This window comes from Patagioenas fasciata, chromosome 5, assembly GCF_037038585.1.
Source record: "Patagioenas fasciata isolate bPatFas1 chromosome 5, bPatFas1.hap1, whole genome shotgun sequence".
Taxonomy (NCBI): Eukaryota; Metazoa; Chordata; class Aves; order Columbiformes; family Columbidae; genus Patagioenas; species Patagioenas fasciata.
In genome coordinates, this window is record NC_092524.1 from 4,204,837 (window position 1) to 4,230,245 (window position 25,409).

A 25,409-nucleotide genomic window follows, 5' to 3' on the forward strand; every position below is an offset into this window, starting at 1 on the left:
GAGGGTGTCTTGTTTTTGGGAGAAGAAGCTCTGTGCTTTGCTAAACCAGCAGAAAGTGTCCTGTGTATGTGGATGTTATTCTGTGTCTGCCGTCAATTGGTGAAGAGTGGCTAGAGAATTAAGACGATACAATCCCATCAGCTCCTAACTCGGTGAGGTATGTGATGTCCACCGGTACGCCAGAGTCAGCGGCCGTGTTGCTGGAGTTGTTATGAGTTATTTCAGTCTCAGGTGTGTGAAAAATTGTTTATACAACTGTTGGTGCTGCTCCTGTAGATGTACCTGGGCTGATGGACCGGTGGTGGTAACACAGAGTTCTTTCCATGCCATGTCTTGAGAGGCAAACAGGACTTGTCTTTCTAGTTTAAAGCTAGCTCGCATATATCTGTAGTCAGAAATACTTGTAGAAATGAAGAAAAAACAGGAGAAAAATCCTCCTGTTTTGACACTTTGAACTTATTCACCTATTGTGAAAGGCCACAAAATATTTTGAAACATTATTGAGATATTGATGTAGGACAGCTCTTTGGGAAGCTACTGAAGAAGACTGGAGTGTAACTAATTAATTTCAGTATTAACATACTAAAATAGTTGATTTTGAAACTGAACCAAAGTGGTAGGTAGTTGGTATGCTTTTTAAAACTTTCTTTTCTTGGTTACCACCACATCCTGGAGTTACATGACGTGATGGCAGCTGCTCTCTGCATTGGTACAGGCTTCAGCAGAAATGCTGCATGACACAGCCTGAATTATTGTGAGGAATTGTTCCTGGTGATCAACAAAATCAACCTATTCTTGTCCACCAAGTGTCATCTCCATTCCCTTTAAGATGCATTTTTCATTTGTCTAAACTAGAAAGTAACAAATGTGCAGTCTTAGCAATTTGTGAACTATAATACATACACCTGGAACTTCTTAATATTTAAGAACAGTAGCTTTAGATGCAGATGTTTCTAGGTCACAGTTGCAGACAGAGTACAGTGTAGGAGCCAAAACAAGGTTGAAAAAAACCTTTTGTTCATGCTGCAACTTTGATTTCTCACGATAGACCTTGGCATATTCATTATTCATCGACCATTGACAAAACTAGGATTAATTCTATGTGCTTTTTTGCAGTTAACTTCTAAAAGGGTTGAGATTTCCATCATGTTGTTTTAGCCCACACAAAATAGTTCAGGATGGTATTAACCATGCATCTTTTGGACAGGAAAGGGTAATTGATGGTAGCGTTCACAAATATTAAATGACTTCCATCTAGGCATCCTGAATGAAAGTTAAGTGTCCTTCCTTTGTCACAATTATGTTGAAATGCAATTCTTATTGATGAGAGAGGAGAATGAAGAGAGGCAAAAAGTTTATCAGGTTTAATCAAGACTAAAGTTTTCCTTGCTTCGTATTGCAAGTAATATTCTTCACTTAAAAGTGAGCGAATTGCAATATACATTTAAAAACATATGGGCTACAATAATACCTAAAAGTTGTATTGTTTTATTAAGCATAACGTTGCGTTTTGCTGTTTTGAAGGTACATGACGGATGGTGGCCTGGGGCTCTACACGCGAAGGCTGAACCGGCTGCCGGACGGCATGGCCGCGGTGCGGGAGACCATGCAGCGCAACACCTCGCTTGGACTCGGAGATGCTGACAGGTAAGGTCTTATCCAGCAAATAATAGAACGGCACACTTGCTTCAAGCTGTATCTGATGCTTATTTGATCTCTAAGATTAATTAGCTTTGGGAGTTCAGGTACTGAATACATAGATAGAAGCTTCTCCAGAGTATTTTAGGTTATATGTTTACGGAAGTGTCAGGATAAATGTTGCCTTTATGTCTTCTGATTGCGTTGCTGAAATCTTATCTGGGGTTTTGTGCACAGGACGCAACACAAGAAAATGTAAAACTTCTATTTTAATAGTGCTTGAAATAAAAAAGACCTAATTGTGTCCTCATTTCCACTGATTCTTCCAAGTCCAGTGATTCAGTGTGAACAGTCAAGGACGAAGATCAAAAATTAGGGGACTAAAATTCCATAATTTATGGGAGCATGATCATTAAGGAAGCCAGGGAGACAGACAGTAATGAAACCTGTGTTCTGTTAGAGTTGAGATAAATGGGTTAAATACTCTTAATACTTTTGCTTTTAACGGCATCAGCCTATAGCTGCTGCTTGCCCTTCCAAATCCAAACCCTGATGAGTGTTAATGTTGATGCAGTAAGTGAACCGTATCCCTTTTCTTCCCTGAGGGGCCCCTACATGGATTTTGAGATACGAGTTTGAACCAATTTCTAAACTAAAAGTTTTTTTCTATTTCTTTTGTTATCAATAAGTCTTTCCCGGTACATAATGCAGTTGACTGAATTTGATATGGCTGATACTTTAGTGATGCATGGTTTACTAAAGAAACACAAGTGATGAAGTATTTAGCCTTGTTTTCAAAGAAAGCCATACTAAATTTGCCTTGTTGTTCGCTTAATACAAGTAAAGAGCAGGATAGTAAACCTCAACAAAAGCACTAAAAGCTGTTAGAGAATCTCAGCTCAGTTTCAATTACTAAGTCAACATATGCCTGCCAGTTGTAAAATATGCCCGGATTTTTCAGGAGCTCATATCTGTTTCTGAAATTTGCAACTCGAAACCTCCCCTTGGCCAACAGCATTTGCTCCTGGTTGACCGCGGGTGAAGGCTTTGCCACCTGGTGATGCAAGTGAAGACTCATCAGTTATCGTCTCCATCTGTAGCTGTGGCTTCTTAACATTGCCACATCAACAGAAGCTATCTGTTTGCAATACAGAATTGGTCTGATATAAATTATATTATTGTTTAAGTAACAGTCAGCCTTCTGGAGAGCTAGTGATGCATTCCTCGTCATCGATGCCTTCCCCCCTCCTATATTTCCTGTGCTTGCAACACTTTTTCTTGGCGTGTAAGTTATTATTGTGTTTAATTTGCTAAGCTTCCCTAAAGACACCACATGAGGACCCATTATGTACATTCAACAAGAGAGATTATTTGCATGTTTAAAATATATTCCACTTAAAAATGGGACTGCGACACACTGAAATGCAATTTGTAGTTTACATCAGTTGTTTTGGCTTTGAAAATCATTCTTTCAGTTCACATGGAGGGAACGGACTTTACACACAATAAGGACGGTGTAAGGCTGGCAATTCAGCTGCGACACGGGATCACAGAAAAATTACCCTTGGTCCCAGATTTGGTGACATTATGATGTGTTGTTTTGATTTAGTCTTTGCTATTAATACTGCAAGCTTACTCACCTTATGCAGGAAATCAGTTTTCTGACAATAGGGCAGTGATTTTAAATTAGCTTCTCTTTGGTTGCTGGGTGATCGTGATGTGCAGCTTAAACAAAAAATTAATCTTGGTTTGAGAGGCAGTTTTCCAGGGTGAAAACTGGCATAAGGAAAAGGAGTCGAACGAAATGGGGCGGTAACGAATCACTTTCTGAATTCTGTGAATGGAGGCAAGGAGGAGTTCTGCTTTATTGGTACACAGAGAAAATGTATGAAGATTAAATTTAACTTGCTCAAAGCAGATGTTAATTGAATGCATGGGAGAACAAGTGTGAAAGACTATGAACCCTTCAAGCATGAGGTTAATCATTAAAAACTGATCAGGGGAATTTGTGCAATTTGCTTACTTGTTTTAGTTTCTTTTGTTATTAATTGTAGAAGTTTAGTCGTGAAGGTTTAACTCATTGGCTCTGGTAACATAAAGCACAGACCTTAGAAGGTACATTTTCCCCTGCAGCAGGGAAATCCAAACAATGCAATTTAATTTAATGCTTGAGTGCAAGGTTAATGGAATCATTGCACAACACAGCTGAGCTTATTTATTCACTTCAAGACAATTTGTGTTTGCATAGAACAAAGGCGCTTGTAATGAAAAAAGCATTAAAAATGCCTTTTTTCATTTAGTTCATGATTTTTTTTTTAATGTTGCAAATTAGCTGTCTGTGGGTTTGTGTCTTCTGCCTATATGGGCTTGCTGTGTACCATCTGGCTATTTAACTTGATTTCACTTTGTCAGGTGCAGCTGCTTGATCCGGGACTTAACTCTGCCCTTTCATAAATGTAACATGCATTTACGGACACGTATGGATAAGAGAGCAGATATTTGGAACTTATATTTGCATAAATCTTTCTGTAATTTCTTATTTGTATAACCTGTTATTTAGATAAGATAATCCAGACCTGTGCTGATTTATCGTATCCTTGTGAATAGGACAAGAGATTGTATTAAGGAATGTGAGCTTGTCAAGAGTAACTTTAATGCTGCTATTGGGGAAATATCTATATGACTTCTTAAAATACCCTCAGTGAGGAAGTACTTAACTCCTTCTGAGCATGATTAATTTGGATTTTTTCCCTTTTGCAGTTTAATTTGAGGTTGCATGAATTACATGTCTTTACATGAGAGTATAAGGCATAAAAAGGTCTTCTGAGCTTCTGGCTTTAAGGACCGGTCTCATCAGAATAGCAGATTACGTTGTCTTGGCACTTCCAACAGCTACAGCATTGGTGAACCGTAAGGAAAACACAGCTCAGGTGTAGGATTGAACCATTCTAAAAGCGTTGCTGTCTCATGGTTCAGATCTGTGATGATGACAATGACGGTCTTGGCTCACTCTTGTCACTCTGCAGTTCAAAGAAGACCATATTGAGTGTAGGACTTTTGACTCAAGCCATCTCCTGGCATTTCAATAGCATTTCCTGCTTTTGGCAAGATTTTTGGGTAATCCCAGGTGAGAATGTGGAACCGGCAGAGGGGAATGGACAGGAAGGAAGAACTGGAAGTGAAGCAGAAACTGAGCAGAAAGCCAGGAGATGTTTCATGCAGAGCATGGATATATAATTATTAATAGGAACGTAACTGAGTGCGGATTTTTTCAGATGCTACGATTTATAGTAATTTCTGCAAATGGTAAAAATTATGCCTTTCAAAAATAGCTGAAGAGTAGTATTTTGCATTTTAGAAAAACATATTAAAGTTATTTATATGTCTCCTGGCTCAGGTAACAGACAACAGTTCACATTCATTTGTGGAGTAGAACCCTTTGACTGAAGTATGTTTAAATTCATTAACTGCAATTTAATTTCTTGAATTCTACTAAAGTGATGAGATTGCTATGAAGATGGGAACCTGGATCGCACTTCAGAAGAGCTGAAAAGCAAGTTGGAGCAAATAATCAGATGGGGGGCAATATTGGCCTGTTCTGAAAAGTGGGGGGAGAAAGGGGCATCACTGGTTTTGGAAAGAGGCAAATTCCACCCAAAGCAGAATTACAGGCATGGTGCTGGTGGGTATCACATAAGAAGCTACATCAAATTTTCTTCTTTTTAGGTGCTACTTTATTGTAGGCAATGGAAAAAGGTTACAATATAAGAAAGAAAAAAAAATTACGTTCTTGTTAAGATATTCTTCATGTAGTTTTATAGTAGGATAAGGCAGCTTCAAGTCCTACACGTGTTTTTTCAGTTTTTCCTCCTAAGTGAGAAAATGCAGCTAAAATTAAATGAAGGTGTCTGCAAGTGCTGGCTTTGCAGATGAGGAGTTAAGTCCTCCATTCACAGGGAATATCTGTTAGGAATACTATCCCTTTACTACCCATCTGGTCATAGCTTTGCTGCTCTAGCAACGGTAGCAGGATACATAAGAAAAGGGGAAAACCAGAGAAAATGTGTCTGAAATAGCCACATAGACAGGATAGAGTTTGTCCTAAAATGTTAAAGCATGACTGGGTTTTATCTTAAACTTCAGATGGACCCAACTATTGTAAAAATACATAGCAATAGATATTCCTGCGTTGTAATGGCAGTGGAATTCCCATCATCTCCTTCCTCCACAGCATCTCCTGCTCATGCAATGCTCCCTCAGGAGAGTTGACATAAGTGTTTGTGGATTTGCACAGTCAATGAACTTGCAGGGAGATTCATCTGGTATTTTAGGTGAATGGGCTTGTGGAGGGAGGGTGTCCTTGCCGTCAGGAGAAGGGGTAACATTTAAGTCATCTACAGACCTCAGGAGATCTCAGCTAAGAAAGAAAATTTCATGCCATCAGCTCACAGTTCCTGCACTTCCAGAAAACTCTGGCAATTGCTCCTGCATTCCGTTGTTATGATTAAAATAATTTATCAATTCTGCCTTTCCCATTTTTGCTAGGGCACTGGAACACCCCTATATAAGCATCCTAGATAGCAAATAAGCATAGTTTTCTAGAAAATAATTTATTTTTAATATAAAACAGATCAAAAAGTAAGGTGCCAGCACCTAAGCATTCATTTCTCAATATATTTATGCTGTGAGTCACTGCAATTTGTAAATACATGTCCATGTATAGTGGCAAAGTCACAGAACTGGTGAGATTATTCATGCTTAACAGTTCTCCTACTCTGCTTGACCAGCTGTTTGGATTTTAGCACTAAGATAGAAAAAAATACTACTGCTTCTAAATATTCAAGTTGTACCTATAGATACATATCTGTCTGTGAAAGATCCTGCATTTATCTTGAAAGCTGACTTGCAGAAACAGGGAAATTCACATTGCAAAGATTCTTTGAAGTTTATGGCCTTGGGATCTGCTGATTAAAATCACAATACCGTATACTTTTATTTTCCAAGGAATCTTTTTACAAGCTGTAATCCAAAGTGGTTTTAGGTTACATAAAGTAATTGCGAAGTTAAGCAACAAATAGTAGTTGAAAGCAGAGGTATAGTAGCTATACCCGAGGGCTGAAATTAGCAGTTACCAAAAGGAAAATCTAAAAAATAAATACATTCTGCTTTCAAACAAGGCAAAGTTAGTGAAGGGAAGCAAAGTCTTATGGCAGATCCATTTCAGTGGGCTAAAGATGACAAATTCTGGACACTTAAGCATTTATTCACGTCTGAAACAGAAGCAAGTTTTCTCAGTATTAAACACAAGTTGAAAAACAGTTACCTTAAGTTTACCTGGATGCGTCAGGAGTTTAGACTGACTCTTAAAGCCAGACAATACCTAAGAAGCAGAGGAAGATTTAACAAGGACAGGCACGACATGATGTTTGTGTGCTGTAGGAAAGAGAGACATGGATGATTTATCGCCTGAGTAATGTGGAGGAGTTAAGTGGGGAGAGGGAGAAATCATTACAGGCTGTAAAGGCTGTTTCTTTATGAATCTATGGGTTTTAATGTCCACCAGAGTTATTATTTTAATACTCTGGTTTATTCTTTGAAGATGTTTTATAGAACTCCCTTGAAGATGAGAAGGAAGAGGTCAAGTGTGCGAATTGCCCCCTTTGGTAACCAGGTTCTTCTCGACTTTGTGGCTTACATGTGAATTCATTCAGCGGGCACAGTAATACTGTGTTTTGGGGTTTTTAAATTCTTTTTTCCACACACGTACTTTTGGAGATACATATGGTAGACTAGAGGAAGCCTACTACATTCTGGGAAGTACTTACACAGGTGATAACATCAGCTCTGTTTAGAGAGGCATGATGGAATGGAGATACAGTGGAAAGGTTTGTTTTTCTCAGGCTTGGTCTGATTTTACTCATTGTATGATGGTCAGAAAAGAGTTTGCTTCCAGCAATCAACTTAGTGAGGCCGGGAGCTCCTTGAAGGCCAGAAAGAGTTTCAAGGATGAGTTAAGGAGTGATGTAATTTTTCAGCAGAGATGGTATTTGTTGAAATATATCTGTCTAGGCTCTAGATTATCACATCATGTAACATTAGTGGATGTATGATTGATGTGCGAGGTTTTGGTCCTTGAAGCGGTTTTGTGCCTATTATGTAACTGACTTTTTCTTAAAATGCAATTTGTTTTCCTATTGGAGAGTCCCTTTTCCATGTATACATGGGGGGAAAAAAAGGCAGATTTTACTGCAGTTAAGACCTATGTGCATCCAAGAAGCCAAGAATTGTCTTGTTCTTTTCCTTTAACTAATACCTATTTTAGTAGTGCTGTGGCCTGGCAATGCAGTTGAGAGAGTTTTTCACCATTTTCCAGAACTTTCTTCCATCAATTCTATCACTTGGCACTAAAAACCAACCAACCAACCAAAACACCCCACAATTGCAAGTTGTTCCCTCCAAAATTAGTAGAGTGGGCAATTTTTACATGCTTGACTGTGGCTGTATTTTTAAACAACTTCTTCAAAATTGCTTTTTTGCTTAGATGTAAATGCTGAAGACACAAGCTGGATCTAGGCTTTAGGAACTGCGTTTCTCGTTGACACTTTTTTCTTCAAGTCATGGCCTTTACTTTTGTTGCTGTAATTCTGATTCTGCATTCCTTCATGTTTTAGGGTGTATTTCTACCTCTGCTCTAACACCTAATTAAAATGCTTAAGGCAGGAGCTGAAGTTCTCTACAAAGCTAATGGGAGGTGGCAGGTGCCTCAAGGGAGAAACTCACCATGACTAAGTCAGAACCTTCTTTTTACCCATATGTTTCACTGTGGATGGTTTGTCATATCCCCTAGAAACTTGCATTGCAGCGTCTGTACATGTGAAGTGACCTTTACCTTTTTTTACAATTGTGGATACTAATTCTGTGGAAATAGGAAAAACTGCCTAATTGGAGCAGCTGAATAAGGGATGGCAAAATCATGATCCTACACCGTGAGAACTAGACTTTCCTGAAGTGAAATTTCCTTTCACACACACCCACTTTATGTGTGTAAGTATAAAGTTGATCTCACTGCTGATTTGGAGGCTCTTCTGAAACCCTCAATATTTCTGGTTCCATTGCCAGAGATTAGCGCTGTCTTTTCTGTTGTATGAAGTGGCTTTTAAAACACTTTAGGCATGTGGGAAATTAAGCTTGTATTCCAAGGGTAAACAAGATTGTAGATACAAAGACGATTTTGAACTGTATCAGGGTCTTTGTGCTTTGCATGACAAACCGAAGAATGTGAAATGCTTGCTGACATAGTGCAGACTTTGTTATTTGGTTTTCCATGTCGAATGGCAAGAGAGTCAACATAGTCCCACAACTGACCTACACCAGTAACCTCTGAGTTTGGGATTTGGAGATTGAATAGATAAAACTAATAGCAGACAGCTGTCAGACTCCAAAAGAAGAATCTCAGTTTGGGGCTCTTTGACGAGCGTGGAAGCTCGTTATGACTGTAAAGCAAATTTCAAGACCAGATGATATTTTCAGATGTTGTGTGCTTTTCTAAATGTCTCATTACCCCAAAATTTAAAAATTCTCCCTTTGGTCTTAGTTTGCCCTTCTTAGATAGTTTGTTGTGGCTTTGGATTTGTCCATAATTTTCATTAGAAATCTTCATTAGGGTTTTTGCTTCTGTTCTACAGCCATGTGTTCTCTTGTAGTCACAATAATATTCTATTAGCATCAGCTTACGTGTTAATAGAAATATTAATGTGAATAGCCAGGATCTAAGCTTTCTGTTTAGTGGCTGAATGTTTTCTGTGATTGTATTGCTTGGAAAATGATACCAAAATTCTGAGCCCATATATCAGATGCATGTCTCCTCCTGCATGCTCTTCCAAGCTTTGCTGGGGTTCCTTGTTTCTTTTTCTTTACTCTGTTGATTACATTTATTGAATATTCAGTTGATCCTTGTGGTCCCTTCCAACCTGGTATTCTATGATTCTATTATTCCCAGTTTTGTCCCCTCCAATGAAGAGCTTTCAAACGTAGTACTGCAGATGGGGTGAGGGGACACCTATGTCTTCAGTGAGAAGCCAAAGAACTCAGGTTATCCAAATGCTTTGATCCGTTGCCTAGACAGGGAAATGAGACTCCTAATTTGGACAGCTAACTGAAGTGTTTGATGTTGGGTGGTACTAATAGCCCTGAATATCCAATATTCATCCACATCTGCAGCATAGCAGGAGAAGCTGTAAGGTATCTACAACTTTACGCTCATAATTAAAATGCGATGTATTTCACAAGCAGTCATCTCCTTCAGCTGTCCTGGATGGCTGCACCTGTGTTAAGAAGGTAATGAAGGAACGGGACTACTTTTGGGCTGCTTTTAAACTAAAGTGTCCCTGACCCAGCACTCATTAAGGCAGAAGATACATTCAGATATAATGAAGGTTCATTCCCTATTTCCATGGCGCTTCAGAACGAGGTGCACTCTCTTCTGTCCTCTCACAGACCTTCTCTACCAACTATAACTGGGTTGTCATAAAGAACGAAATGTCTCATTTCCCACTTATGTCTACACAGATGGAAGTGTACAAATAGGGGCATATGGACTGTGTAGAATAAATGTCTCTCTTCAATGAAAAGACTTTAGCCTGCAGAACAGGAGCTGAGGGGGAGACCTTCTTGCTCCCTGAAAATATCTGAGAGGAGGTTGGAGCATGGAGGGTGTTGGTCTCTTCTCCCAACTAACAAGCGATATGACGGGAGGGAATGGCCTCAAGTCGTGCCAGGAGAGGTTTAGATGGGATATTAGGAAAAATTTCTTCTTGGAAAGGGTTGTTGGGCATTGGACCAGGCTGCCCAACAAGTGGTGGAGTCACCAGCCCTGGAGGGGTTGAAAAGATGTGTAGATGAGGTTCTTAGGGACATGGTTTTGTGACGGTGTTGGGTTAACAGTTGGACTTGATGATCTTGAGAGCCTTTTCCAACCAAAATGATTCTATGATACTGTGGATAATCAATTAAAAAGCTCCCGCTTAAGTCTTCTTGCATGTTCTATGACTTCCCAGCTCTGGAGAGCAGCTGTGTTGCATTTTACATTGGGGCTGAGGGAGTGGGGTGGCAGGGACAAAAATGCCTAATTCTATTTTTGCTACCCTGGGATTCTTGAAGCTACTGTATTTATATCAGGCTGTTACTTGATGTCACAATAACTCCCTTGGTGGCCAACAAGCTATTCCATACTGTGGGTCCGTACCCTTCTTATCTCCAAGTCCTACTCTGCTCTTCTCCATTCCTCAGCCTCCTCATAGTATAGGGATTTTTCCAGCAGTATGATAAGGTGACTTCGTGACCTTTTTATGACAGCTAGTAGTGTTCACAGCGAAGCTGAGACTCTGCAGAACAAGTAGTCACTTTGCTCCTGATCTTTCTCAGTTGAGCCCCAACATCCTGAGGCTTAAACAGCCCAGTGTTAATGCAGCTGCGTGGGGCTTAAAAACGCTCTGCTGTTACATAAACAGGCATTAAGGCTTTCATGTGAGAGTCTTATGTTGCTTTAGTATATGCAGTTAAATATACATTTGGCCAGGATAAATAATTGTATGCAGTGGAAACACTTGGAGCTACATTGTGCTCTTAAAGCCGTATTATGAGAATGTGTGTAATTTGTTTTTATTAGTAAAAGTTTTTGATATTCTCACCAAAAGTAAAACACCTAATTTTATTAACACTGATTGCTGCAATTTTAGACTAATTAATTTGACGTAAGTGGCATTAGAAAAGTGCGAAACCTGTGTGCAGAGTGAGCACGGGGAGCCTGAGTAACTACGGCATTGCTAGAGGCTCTTTATGTGTGGCCAGGTATATATGGTCAATAAGTAGCCAGAGGATCAGCGCTAAACATTGGAATTCTGATTAGTGCCTGAGCAAAGTCCAGGGGCTGAGGTCGGCTCTTTTTCAACTATATGATTTTTTGTTGTTGTTGTTTCTTAACTGACAAAGGCTCAGCTCAGCAGTTACTGTGGAGTTACCATGTGCTCTCGTCAGCCTCAAGTAATATTTTTTATCTTTTTAATCTAGTTTTAACTTTAAAGTTTATCTTCTCTGATTATGTTGTTAGTTTAAGTTAATTTTCATATATATATCAACTAATTCATTCATTTTGGTTTGGGGGAAAGGAGCAAACCACCTTGAGTGTTCAAAAAGGTTTTATTCCCTCTTTCATGTTCGTTGCCAAGATTGATTTATTCTTGTTATGAAACTTGCAGCTAGAAATACTCTTTGTAACATGACTTCATGCCTTAGACATCTCTTTGAAACGGTCGATGTTATTTGATACTATCTGATACGCGCATGCATAGTTTTATGTTTCGTTTGCATTTTTATGCAAAGGTTTCATTTTTATTTTCAGAGATGACTGAAACATAATGTTGCATTTGCAAAACTAGAACTGTTTTGAATGCGGAAGGGAAGAATGAAACATTATCAGGAAATAGCTAGAATTATTTGTAGACAACCGTATATCTCTATGGAAAGAGAGAAGGGGGAAAAGGAGGAGGAAGAATCACCAACGTGAGCCTCTGGGAAAGGAATATGAGTATCCCGTGCCAATTCAAATTCACAGGGCTTATGTTCATCCAGAAAAGCCTTATACTCCACTTAATCTGTATTTTGGGACTATGTGTATTCTCTGACTACTCCTAGATAGAGAATTTATTTATCTGTGCTTTGAGAGCATTTCTGAACCAAGGACTCGTGAGATGGATCAGGTGGTGGCAAGAAATCTGCATTTACACACATTTGCTGTCTTAAATGTCCATGCAAAATAAAGACACAACTTTTCCGAAATCAGAAGATGGTGATTCTGAACTGAAGACAGGATATAAGTTGTGTTCTCTGATTTCTGTTGAAATTCTTTGTTGGCTTGTAACAATAACCACTAAGCTTTTTTTTTATTTGTTAATATAGATTAAAAGCAAGTATGCCATATGGCAAGATGAAGTTGCTTGTCGTTGCTTTTGGTCAAAGTGTGATGGTCGTTTGGCCTCCAGCACCAAGATCCAGAGGGTAGAATCAGAAGTGTCTTCCACGCTGTGGCTTCGTTTGGGTCCCTTCCTGCAATAGCTTCTGACTCTTTCTAGATTTTAGCAACATTCTGCTTCTGTCTCTCCCCGTGTTTTTATGGGCTGACCTTACATTAGCCATAATGAGCTTAAACATATGACTGATAAAATAATCATTCCTTCCTGTGAGTCATACCATATGTTTTCCTCACCCTCCACCACCACAATTCCACTCATACTTGACCCAGTTATTTTGCCTTTCCTAAATCATCCACTCTATACTACCAAATCAATTTTTCTTGTAGCCATTTATTTCTTCCCAAGCAATGCATTGTGCTTTCAATGATGGGCTTTCATCCTGTCTACCTTTGTCCTCAATGAATAACCGAGACCCAACTTTGTCCCTGAAACATGTTCGAATCTCAGAGTCGCTCCCCGCTTTGGATACATTCTCCTCTTATTTTAATGACATCAGCCTCCGATTTCACTTTTCAATTTTAACACCATTGGAATGGGGCAGCTTGCAATACATGGTGATGCGTTTTATTATAGCAATGTATATGTTATTGAATCATTTAGGAGCACGGAATTATTTTAGAAAGAAAAAAATGAGAGCCAAAGGTAACTTATGACTTGGCTAAGCAAGGCGGGGTGAGATCATGGGAGGAGAACAAAACTTTCTTCGGACATTTTCAGGAATATAGCTATTGTAGCTATATTGTAGCTATAACTTAAGCAGAATGGATTTAGGGAAGACAAGGAGAACATAGAGTTATTGTAAGGAAAACCTCTCTGGCACTTACTGACTTGTAAAGGAGTCTCTAGGAAGTCTGTCCTCTGGGGCTTTAAAAAGCTGTACGAGCCAAAGCACAATCACACGTGAGAGGGAAATTGGTGTGAATGACCAAAGAGGGGTTTTCCAGACTAATCTTTGCTTATTTCATTATTACTACTAAAGGCAAGGACTTACACTTTGCTAGGCGTGCCTGCTAGATGCAAAATATTAATGGTCGCATTAATTTAACTGAAGTGTTTTTTTCCTTTTTTTGTGTGTGATTTTTTTAAAGTCCTTTCATCTTGTCATCCCTTGTGCAGTTCACTTCATTGAAATCTCCAAACAAAGATATCTAATGGCCACTCCTTAATTCGAGAAGAATTCACTGAACTAGAGCTGTCTTTATCAGTGCGAGTTTACATTAAGTCTCTGATAGCGAAGTGAGAGACCAGTTCACAGCTCGGCCTTAACAAGATGGCCACGTTCTGCTGATGTTGAAATAGAACATATTGAGTCTGGTTTAAAATTGTTTTCATTTCATTATTGCACTGGGGTAAAACAGAAAATAAGGATTTTGATTTTTTTGTTGTTTTTCCCGTAGAAAGAGTAGTGATGCGGTGATTAAGGTTCTAATGTAAGAAGTCAAGCTGAGGTCTCTGCTGTGCCTGGCTGGAGCAGTTTTACCCTTCTTTATTTGGGGTGTTTCTTTAAGAATATTTCTCTCTGTCTCTCCTGCCAAATTATTTGCTGGAAATTATATCAACACAAGATAATGAAAGGTGTTAATTGGACTCTTGGCTATTGTAGAGCTTATCAGGTCACAGAAGTGGGATGGAAAGAATTAAGTTTGAAGTCCTTGAACTCCCACATCACCCTGGATGATTTAACAATGAAAATTAACAAATGATCCAAGGGAATCATCTCAGTATTGCGAAGAGTTACATTTTTTAAATAAACCAACAGGATATTTAATGATATTTAGTCAAAAAATCCAAAACATCTGTAAATCATCACCGTAGCAGTAGCAAAACTGGCAGTTTTTGAGTTTTATCTAATGCGTGCAAAGTAAAGGAAAGGAAACCGTGCCTTAAACCCTCTTTTTAACGAAACAGATTTCTGACTGGATTCCAGTTTCTGTTTCCAAGCTGCTTTTGTGTCACCACTGTGGTGTAAAGGTGTTTTATTTGGTTACAAAGTAGGCCTGTGAAGTTCTCAGGATCTCAAAGATGGGATGAGTGGTAAGGAACAATTTGGGGCTATATATGTATTGCATATGAAAAACTGCATTCACAGAAAACTGAGGTTGTGCGTGTTCCATCTGCTGTAACGAGCAGATGGTTTTTCCCTGAGTTAGAGCGGTCATTGTGGTAGAGCAGGGATCCACCTCTGCAGCAGATGTGTCTCCTGCAGTCACATAGAAATCATTAACAGAAAAATAAAAGGCATCCCATCATGGAAGGATATATCAAAACTTGTATATACAGACAATTTCAGTTCTGATATTTCCCTTCCAATTTGTCCCACACCTATTTTTTTCTTCTCCAGTCCCACTTGACTCTTCTTGTCCCAGTTCTATTGCTTTTGTGCAGCAGGTCCCAGCCTTCAACTTCAGTGTTTCCATCTAAATTTGTTTTCCCTTTATTTTTCCCCACTTATTTTCCACATACAGACTCAGCTTCACTTCTAGACTTTTTGTCCCTCTTCTCCAGAGCCCTCCAGAACCAAATAAAATATTTATATTGCAAGACAAGGCTTCTCAGGGAAGATCAATATAACTTAATAGTAAAATAATGTATATTTTCTAACAATACTCAGAAGTTGTGCTATTTTTAACTGAGACCAAAGTCTATCCGTAGCTTGGCATGCAGTTTCGAAAACTTCAGGCCAAACAGCTCAATTTTGGACAAACAATAAATAATTGAAATCATTCCCCCCTGGTAATTATTTCATTACTGTAACAGAGCCATCTCTGAAGCAGAGGGTGTAACCTCCAAGAAAACAAATACGAGGCGCAAAACCCAGCAGGGCTGGGGCTGGGGAAGGAATTACTGGGCAAGGAGCAGTTTTGCAAGATTTTGCTCTTAGAGAAATGCTAAGAAAGGTTAAAGAGTCCTGCAGAGACCCTGGGACCTCAGGACTTGTGCAGGGTAGGGAGCGGAGGGAGGAAACAGTGTCAGCATCAGTGACACAGACCTCTCAGCAGTAAAATTGTAAAGAAAAAGAAATCTAACTGCTTTAAACTTGTTATCAATTAAGAATTAATGTAGGTGAGGTTGCATATATTAACGGATCATTTAAACATCCTGCAGTTCAGGGATAATGGGGTTGGGAAGGGAGTGCAGCATCATAGGAGAGGCTCTGCTGAGCTTTGAGCTGGGTCAGATGCTTGAGGGCAATTAAGCAGACAAGATTTCCCCCTTTAAACAAAGGCACAGAAGGGAGTCTCCCTGTTTTCTGTGCTGTTAATCATCAGGAGGAGAGAAGAATGTGTAAACGAAGAAGGAAAAGATGGTGCTGTTTAGAGGAAGGATGTTAGACCCCAGCAGGATGCCTGCTTGAGTTGCATCTCAATAAATAATAAGCACTTGTTATGCTAATAGTCACTATTTCAGTAACATGTTTTGCACGCAGATCATATGCATATGTTAATTACACTGTACACAGAGCCAATAATGCTCATCTTGGGTTTTGTCCTTAGCATTTTCATTTGTAAAATGATGCATCACGTTAATGAATATTGCAAAGTTTTGGAGTGCAAATAAACAGCTAATACAACAAGGAGCACCGCACATACCAGAGACGTTTATGTAAGAAGCCCAGGATTAGTGTCACCTCTGGCACTGACAACATCTGTCCTTGCACCTGATTATCATGAAAATCCAATGGAACAAAAGGGTGCATGAAGACATGATAATGCAATGATGCGTGATAATAATTAACCCAGTGTTGGCTAATTACTGGGTGCATGCTTGTGGATATTGCTGTGCCTTTATACCAGAGCACAAAGTTCAGTTTTATGCCACATGGGGGAAGACAGGTGAGGCCTGGCTTTGAGAAGAGGTGGAATAATGTGGGCTTAGATAGTCCTTGAAAGATTTTGGAACACGTGAATCAGAACCATGCTTGTATTAGATCAGTGATTTGCATCTTGTGGTATTTCTGACCGTTAGGAAGACTGGGCTTTTGTTGAGCTGGGGCTGAAGGGCAGCTCCACGGATCCTTTTTTCTCTTCCCTCCTTTCCCGCACATCTTCTGGATGCTTAGCATTTCTCATTTCATTATGTCTAATTGGAAGTTCTCAGTTGTCCTCCTAACTGACTTCAGTGAAATAAGACGAGTAGAAGTTGGCCCATAGGGTGAGTGCCCAGCAATAGAAATGAGTGACACCCTATAAAATGTAATGATGTGACAGCTGAGGTTGTGTCGTGCTGAATCTGCATTGCATCCAGAACCACTTGAGTATCTTCAGATGTGCATCTGTGAAGCATAATGCAGCACCAGTTCAGGAATCCCTGAACCCTGTTCCATAGCACCGTGTAGCTGTGCCTTCTGTATTTATAGCTGTACTGATTTCTTCTGTATTTCGACACCACTGAGCTCTGCTTTCAGTCTATTACCTACAATGACATTTAAAAAAAAATATTGGGAAAAGACTTAGGAGTTGTTATCTGGCATTCCAGACTAAATATTTAACATAGTTCATAAGATATATAATAGAAATATTTACCTGTTAGGAAACTGTAAGAATATAATTTACAAGTTATTACCAGATTAATTTTTCAGGTATCAGATAACAATATCAGGTATCAGATAATCTGAGCCCTATAAGGCACAGATGTTTGGAATTAGTCGTTCAGTTTCGAAAGAAAATAACTCTTAAATGCAATAGCTCACCACATCAATATTCGGCTTTTATTGCCATTGGTGTTCCCGTGTCCCATTGCAGCTCACTCTGTGTGTCTATAGTTATCCTAGTATCTATAGCAATTGAAAGTATTTGTTTTTCCAGTGAAAAATTAAAGGGTTTGAGCAGGTGCTGCTCGCTCCAGTTCACTCGGCATAGGTGGAACTGTTCTGCAAGTTCTGTTTCTGCTGGTGGGGAGCAGCAAGGGGGATGCAACCCCTCTGGAGATGGACTTGTGTCCAGGATGGTTCCACACTCATTCCGTGGTGTTCAGTCCTTAGGTGGGACCTGAAGGAAATCTTGTCACATCGACCCTGTCATGCACCCATTGAACTTTGCTGTTCCTTGTGCAGATCCTCTGCTTCCCAAGCATTCTTCTAAACTCTAACTGCAGTTGTCCACTGTATCTACATCAACCTTCATCCCTGGTGTGGAAAACGTGAACAGAACCTGCTCAGTCATGTACTGGTTGCACCCTCTGCTCCGAGTAGCATTCTATGGGTAGGAAACCTTCTGTCCCTCACCACCAGGCTTATGGTCACTACCATTTTTCTGAGGAAGCTTCTGCTGAGCATCTGTGGAAGGACAGAGGTTGAGTAGCATTGGGTGGCAGAGTTGTTGTTCAGGGTCACAGGCAACCATGGCAAAGCCCCTTGGTACCCTGCAGAGTCTAAACATGTCAACTGGCATCTTGTCCTTCTGGTGAAATAAAAGCAGAACATTTCACCCTTAAAGGCTTTCCATACTTGCAAGGAGAACAGTGTTTTCTTGCTAAGCGAATAATTTTTGAGCAATGGAAAATAAGTTTTCAGTTTACTGATGCTGCAGGTAAAATGTTGACCTTTTGATAAGAGCGAGTCTACCAGCTGAAATTGCCTTGGTCAAGCTTTCATAAAGCCAATATCTTAGCTACCTGAAATGCATGCTGCAATACCCTAATCTGAAGGATCATTAGTATTCTCAGATGATTAACAGCTACAATTTTATTAGGGTTTAGCGAAGGTCAGAAGTTCACATGGGCAAGTTGTGATTGCCAAAGGTGTTTATGAGATAAGGGGTTTCATGGAGCGCATACTTCTTATCAGCTGCAACTTTAAAATATAACTTTTAATTTTTTTTCTGACAAATTTGGGGTTTTCTTACTGCTTAATTAAGAATTTCTATTTCCAAATGAGCAAAAATACAGAGTCTGTAAGAGTTGGTGGCGTTATTCACAAAGCCATAAAATGCAGAGCTAAGAAAGACTTTTGTTTAGAAGTACACACTAGTTAGAACTGCTGTCTTGTACGTAAGTGGTTCAGTTCAGTTGCCTTTTGTGTTAGGAAGATTATAAATTCAATGAAAACTTAGTGGTTTTCTTATCCAGACAGAGGTAACAGTGGCAGGGAGGAGAAATGTCTGAAATTCTATATTGCGTTAATAGCCTATTGTGAATTTGGAACTGGCAAGTTCGCCTCTTTGACAGACAGTACCACTAAGAATAAGAAAAAAGCAATTCATATAGGAAAGCATTTTCGAAAGAGTGGAAAGATTTTGCAAGGTAATCTGAGCAGGAGGCTTGTCTTTTGGCTTGGAAACAATCCATGAAACATCTTCGTGTTGCACGGGTGAAATAGATACCTTTGTTTTATAAAGGAAAATGCAGGTGAATTCTCAAAATAAAGGAAAATTATTTTTTGTTGCAGTTGAGAGTTTGAATTTTGTTCTTTGCTCATTACTCTGTTGTTTATGTACTTTGAATGGTTACAGACTCAGCAATACAGAGGATTTGCAAACACTAAAGATCAAGCTGTAACGATGCTAGATTGATTTAGTTGTTCTACTTCAATGAGGATAAATAAGTTCTCTTTCCTAGTGGGATGTAGTAGCTTTTTGACAGCCACAGGAACAATAACCAACTATAAATGTAGATATATATCTAATTAGGAGGAGGCCAAAGCAATTCAGATGGGCAAACTCTGTTGATCATAACTGAACCAGATTTGATGAACATACGTATGGTTGGCAGCAGTGCTTTTACAGGGGATGCCATGCAATGGTTGATGACTGCAAGGAGAGGGTTAATGACTACTATTGATTAAGCTGTAATGATTACAGTATTTTGTTGGGGATATGTAGGAGGGTAAATCAAGTTTTACAGGACTTTTCAAAACCATACAACTACTTGGAGAGCTGCGTATTCAACCAGAAGTATCTAAGTGTAGTTCTGTAGAACTGAATGCATCTTCTGACATAGTCCCCTGGTCCAGCTGGCTGAAACAAAACTTATAATTCAAATTTTATCTTTTACCGAGTTGTTCTCTACCTTATTGGCCATGAGGAACACTGCTGCTAAATTATGGATTTGTATAGCTGCTTTCATATCTGTTGTCGCTGTTCTCTTCTATATTGCCTGTTGACAAATACATTATGTCGGGAAGCTCAGAAAACAAACTCTAAATCATATATGGTCATCTGTCATATATTCATCCCAAAGCATTTTTTCAGAGTCTTGAGAAGAAAGCAGTCATGGGCAGCTTTACTGTTTTTATAACTTCATATGTTGGGGATCAAGCTGAAAATCCTAATGGTTGCAGAAGACATGAAAGTCTTATAACAATGTAGGAGTAAACTGTTACTCTATTCAGCAGTTTAGACTGGAAGAATTAAACTCTTCTTAGTCAATGGCATGTGTGTTACAGCCTGTGATTGGCAGCGTTACGTTCTTTGGAAGGAGGATGGATTTTTATGGTTTGGAGGACACAAAGAAAACTTCATTTATAACAATGGGAATGATATTTCACTCCTGTGTTAACTGCGTTTTAAGATCAGATTTTTTTTTTTCCATTTTGTATAGACTTTTCTTACTAATGAGCTATTTGCCCTGTTATATAGATTTTTTAAATTATTTGATTATTTGCTGTATCTGGAAAAAAACATAGGAAACATACCAAAGCATATACATGTGTATGTAGTAAATACATTGACAATATTTCTCACTCGAGGAATTTGGGACTTGCTGATGTGTTTAAATTTAGAAACAAATGTTTGGATCACCCGAGCGTAACCCCTGCATTCAGCATCCATTTGGAATTCCTCTCGGATAATGGCGTGCAAGCTGCATCACTGCTCAGCATCCTCCGTTTTTCTTGGATGATCTCCAGTTGCTGCCTTTTTCTTTCTCCACTGCCACTAGAAAGGTTGTGTTTATCCACTCCCATGTGCTCGTTCATTTGAAGTGGGTATGGTGCAAAGTACGCCTCACACTTGTGTCAACACACGTGCTCCGTGTAGGCTACTGGTGTTCTTTAAACAACCTTTGAAGTAAATATAAAATGGTATAAAACCATTTTTTATCACATATTACACATACATAAATAGTCTTTTCTTCTCCAGCAGGCATGCATGTCACCTTGTCGGAGGAAGCTGTGGTTTCCTTAGCGGTTGGTCAGGGAAAAGAAATTCCCGGGAGCTGTGAACAGAAATTCCTTGGAGTTTGATGCTAAGTCTGTCTCATGCTATTTTCCTGATGCATTATCAATGCGATAATTATTAATCTTATCCCATATTTGGCTTTTCTGTGTATGCACGGTCTTTTCAGCACCAAAATCCCTGCTCTTCAAGTCAAGTGAAGTTTTGCCATTGGATTAAGTGGCAAGAAACTTGGAAGAAATCTTTCCCTAAATCTATAGTAAGACTGGTCAGTTCCTATGGATTGCATACTACCCATGCCATAGAGCACACTGGTGATTCATTTTTACTTTTTTTTTCTGTATGATACTACTCACATGAGTAATTTTAACAAAATCCTAAAGTATTAATTTATGTTGCTTCCTGTGTTCCTCTAGATTTAACTAGAAATACTTGTCCAGGACTGACAATTACACATGAAGTTGGTTTTGGGGTTGGTTGGTTTGTTTGTTTGGGGTTTGTTTGTTTATTAAACTTACTTCAACACAAGCTGTAGTATATTTAGGTTGATACACAGAATTTCAGCCCTGTAGTGTGATCCACAATAGCTATAATGGTGCAGCAGTGTTGCTGTGTTCCTGCTTTTATTTTCTCATCTATATAAGTATTTTTGAGATACTTTTTTTTGTTGTTTAATGACCTCGAGTTAGGACAGAATGTGTTCAAAAGCATGTTTCAGTCTGTTCAGAAGATGTTTTGTCTTTACAAATATATTTTTTCCTCATTTAAACAATCTTAAGTGTTCTTTAGGGGGAAAAAAAAAAGGCAAAAGAAGTCTTAAAAAATTACTGTTGAGATTATTTTAAGACATCAGTTTAGCCAGTTGTAACAGAGTCTCTTCCATGGTGAAATGCGACGGATGCTTTGTACCACACATCATAAAAGAGTTTACAAAGACTTCGAAGCGCAATGGCTTTACAGTCTATGCTACTTGCATTACTTCTGGAATCACTGCAGTCATCAAATGCAGACGTTTTATAAGCTCCTAACTGATATATCTTAGCTAATAAGAAAAAAAAAAAAAATAAAGGAAATTAACAGATTGCAGTAAACCCCCAATTTTCAGGCATTTTGATGTTCTCTAAGGGAGGGTTTGAAATGCAGCAAGATCTGTGCTGCTTTAGCCTAGAATGCAAACCCGTAATTATGGTTTGGGGCTTTTTTCAAATAAGAATCAAACCACACATTTCTTTGATAAGTCTTTTTTTGTTGTTTCGTACAGTTTGAGCTCAGTTCAGACCATGAACGTGATTCTTGCTGATGGTAATGGGAATAGCACGTGAGTGTGGGGAGAGAGAACAAGCAATTGGAGGTGCAGTGATTTTATTACACTGAGTATTAGGACACTTTGCAGCCTTTTCTAAGCAGCTGTTCTTTAGGTAAATTAATACCTGGGGTCTCTTTATTTCTCCCTAACTTTAACTACCATAAAGCAACTTAATGTAAAGCTGTTCACAGTTTATCTCACCCCATTGCTATGCGAAACTTCTAACACAAGCGCTTTTATAAACTGCAGCCATAACACGCTAATCTTCTGAACTTCCTGACCCATAAAACTATGATTATTGGTACATGTAAAATTCATCTGGAAATATCTCTCTGTATTTAGTGTTATGGGTATTATGTTGCAAAATCTCTCCTCCTTTGCAGTGTAAAGGCTGCCAGGAAAGCGAAGGACAACTCTTGGTGTAGAGAGACTAACGCTGCACCTTCATCTTGTGATTTGGGTTTTATTTCCAGCTGGTGATTCAACAGATGGGATGTGCTGATTCTTTTCTTTTCCCTAGGTTACAATTTCAGATTTGGTTTTTTTTGGAATTAGACTATTTCTGGCTGTTCTTATTTACCATTAGCCCCAGGTCAGTTGCTTAGTTCCTATACCACTCTGCAAGCAGATAATTAAGAAACATCACGTTTGTGGGAGCCGTTTTGGTGAAGACAGAATGTCAGAGAGGAGAAGAAAGCTTTACTTTTCCAGTTTGGATTCTTTTATGTATCTGTAATAACTGAGATTTATCTCTAGTAACTCTTCTGTCATTTAAGTAATGAATGGGGAGCAGTTTACTGGATTTGTTAATAAAAGATACCGGTTAAACTCAGCAGAGGCAAGGAAGGATTAATAGTAGTCCATCAGTATCTTTACCTTCACTTTCATTATGGGTAATACATACTTATTTTTTTATAAAAAAGGCTATGTAATTCTTGTTTAATCTTCAACAGAGATAATGATATCTGCAGCTTTGCGTTTATACGCATTGCAAAGGGGGTGCGTTGAGTGCACTTGAGGGTGAAGACATACCAAAAAGCACAAGAGTCATGTTTCTATCTTTTATTCACCACTCGACTAACTTAATATAGATAATTGTCCATCTGGGGGGAAAAGAAATAATTAAATGAAGGGCCTTTTCTCATTTTAAAACACAAACATTTGTGTTAAATGATGCTTTTCCCAAGCCGCTTTTATTAGTAGCATTGTTCTAAATTGCAAGTTGTCACATCCACCAGCCTCTAAATTACCAGTCCTCCGTGTTGCTATAGTAACACCGTGGCCACTAAAATACAGACTCCGGCATAGAAAGGCAAGCTCAGACTGCGACTCATTTATTTGAAGGTTTTGGCAGCAGAATATCTCCATGGAGTCTTTATTTTATAACCTTTGAATACTTGCATTTTAACTCTTTCAACCAAAAGTACAAGGTTGTGCTAAAAGATGTGTTTTATTTAACAGAGGGTACCCAAGCTGAACAGAGTTAATAACTATATGGGTGTAGTTGACTTCTGACTACTCTTTCCCTCTCTTCTCTCTGATTTTGGGCCAAACGATTGATGGTTTTCTTGAGGTGAGGCTAAGAGGACAGCATGGTATTGTCTTCTCCGCTTTCTCCATCTGAAATGCTGCCCATCTTTTCATGACGTGATCCCTCATCAGTAACCTGGACAGCAGAAATCTACCCTGGTTGGATTAGAAATGTAGTTTCTTGCTTAGTGAATAAGTCTTTCCATAACAAAGGGAATGCACTTGTGTATTCCCATTTGGCTGGAAGTCAGTGTGTTGGTCAGTGCTGGTAACCGTAGAAACTACAGCAAGAATGTCTCATGTGTCCCCATTTAAAGAACAAAACACGATAAAAACTACAGGCTCTGTCTTGAATTGAATCCCTTCTCCTTGTACTCTTAATTTCATGAGCTCAGACTTTTCTGCTAATCTGTTTTCTCCATTTTGCAGTCCAGTTCACTGAGTTTCAGCTGTTTGTCAAGTTCTTCTTCCCACAATGACTTTACGTCTGATAGATGTCTCTTTTCAGCACCAGACCACCTTCCCAGACCTCACTCCTAACCTCAGTTTCCCTATTCCAATTCCTTGTCCCCAGTCTCTTCGCACATCTACTTGTGGCATTTCTTCCACCGACCTTATTCTGCTTACAGTGACCTTGAACCAGTCCCTTGGGTCTTCATCCACCCATGGGCTTCCTGTTGGCTCATAGTAGTCTTCTCCAAGCTCCAGTGCTGCCTTCCATGCTCAACTAGTCACAGCTATCCAACACCATTGTGTTATAAAATCATAGAATGGTTTGGGTTGAAAGGACCTTCAAAGGTCATCTAGTCTAACAGCTGCCATGAGCAGGGACATCTTCACCAGCTCAGGTTGCTCAGAGCCCCGTCCAGCCTGGCCTGGGATGTCTCCAGGGATGGTCCATCCACCACCTCTCTGGGCAACCTGGGCCAGGCTCTCATCACCCTTATGATAGAAAAATGTCTTTTTCATCATCTATGTTCCACTTATATTTCTACTGTTTCTCTTTTTTGGGGGTACGTGTATCATTTCCTGCTCTGTGCCTGGGGCCATTAGCACAAAGGAGACTCCATAAGTGATTGTGCTCTAAGTGACCAGTTTTCCAATTCTCACTGTCTTACAGTTTTTCTAACATATACAGGTTATGTTCATGCAGCATCTAGCATAAGAGTAATTAATGCCTCAGAGCACTATTTCCCCCAGTAAAACAGAACTGGTGTAATTTCCCATATTAGAATAAAAAAAAATCCCACATGTATGGTAGAATGGAGAGGTCTGGGAAGAATCCTGTCAGAAAGTATTTATATTAGGCTAAAATAGGAGTTTTGAGTGCTAACAACCAGAAATGTTTATCAACTAAATATATATAAACACTCATCTCTATTCTACTTGAAATAAAGGGAAGTATTAAGCCCCTTACTTCACAGCTGTAAATAGGGTTTAGTTTGTTCAATCCCTACTTGGAGAAATTGTACATATCTTGTCCCATTTTCATAAAGTCTTTATTGGGGATACGAGTGGGATAAATTGATACTTTCAGTACTATCTTTATTGAAGAATTATTTTATAACACCCCCCCCAAAAAAAAAAAAATATATATATATATATTATACCAGTATTTCAAATATTTTATGTTAAAACATTTGGGGTATGTCTCCTGATACTTTCTCATAAAACCATAGTTGTTTCAGCAGCCACGCCGTTGAATCCATCTGTAAAAGCGGAGTAAGAAATATGCTTTTCCAGATCACGGGCTTTTAGCCGAGATCAAATGCTGTCATTTAGTACCTCCAAGTG

At 39.1% G+C, this 25,409-nt stretch overlaps 1 protein-coding gene across 9 annotated transcripts in view; it reads left to right on the top strand.

The window, feature by feature from the left end:
* NAV2 (neuron navigator 2) overlaps positions 1-25,409 on the top strand; it is a 368,230-nt gene that overhangs the window by 281,222 nt on the left and 61,599 nt on the right. For all 9 annotated transcript variants that reach the window (XM_065839241.2, XM_065839242.2, XM_071808810.1 and 6 more), the window contains one exon: positions 1,525-1,647. In XM_065839241.2, the coding sequence (XP_065695313.1) occupies positions 1,525-1,647 (123 nt within the window). The remainder of the gene's footprint in view (positions 1-1,524; positions 1,648-25,409) is intronic.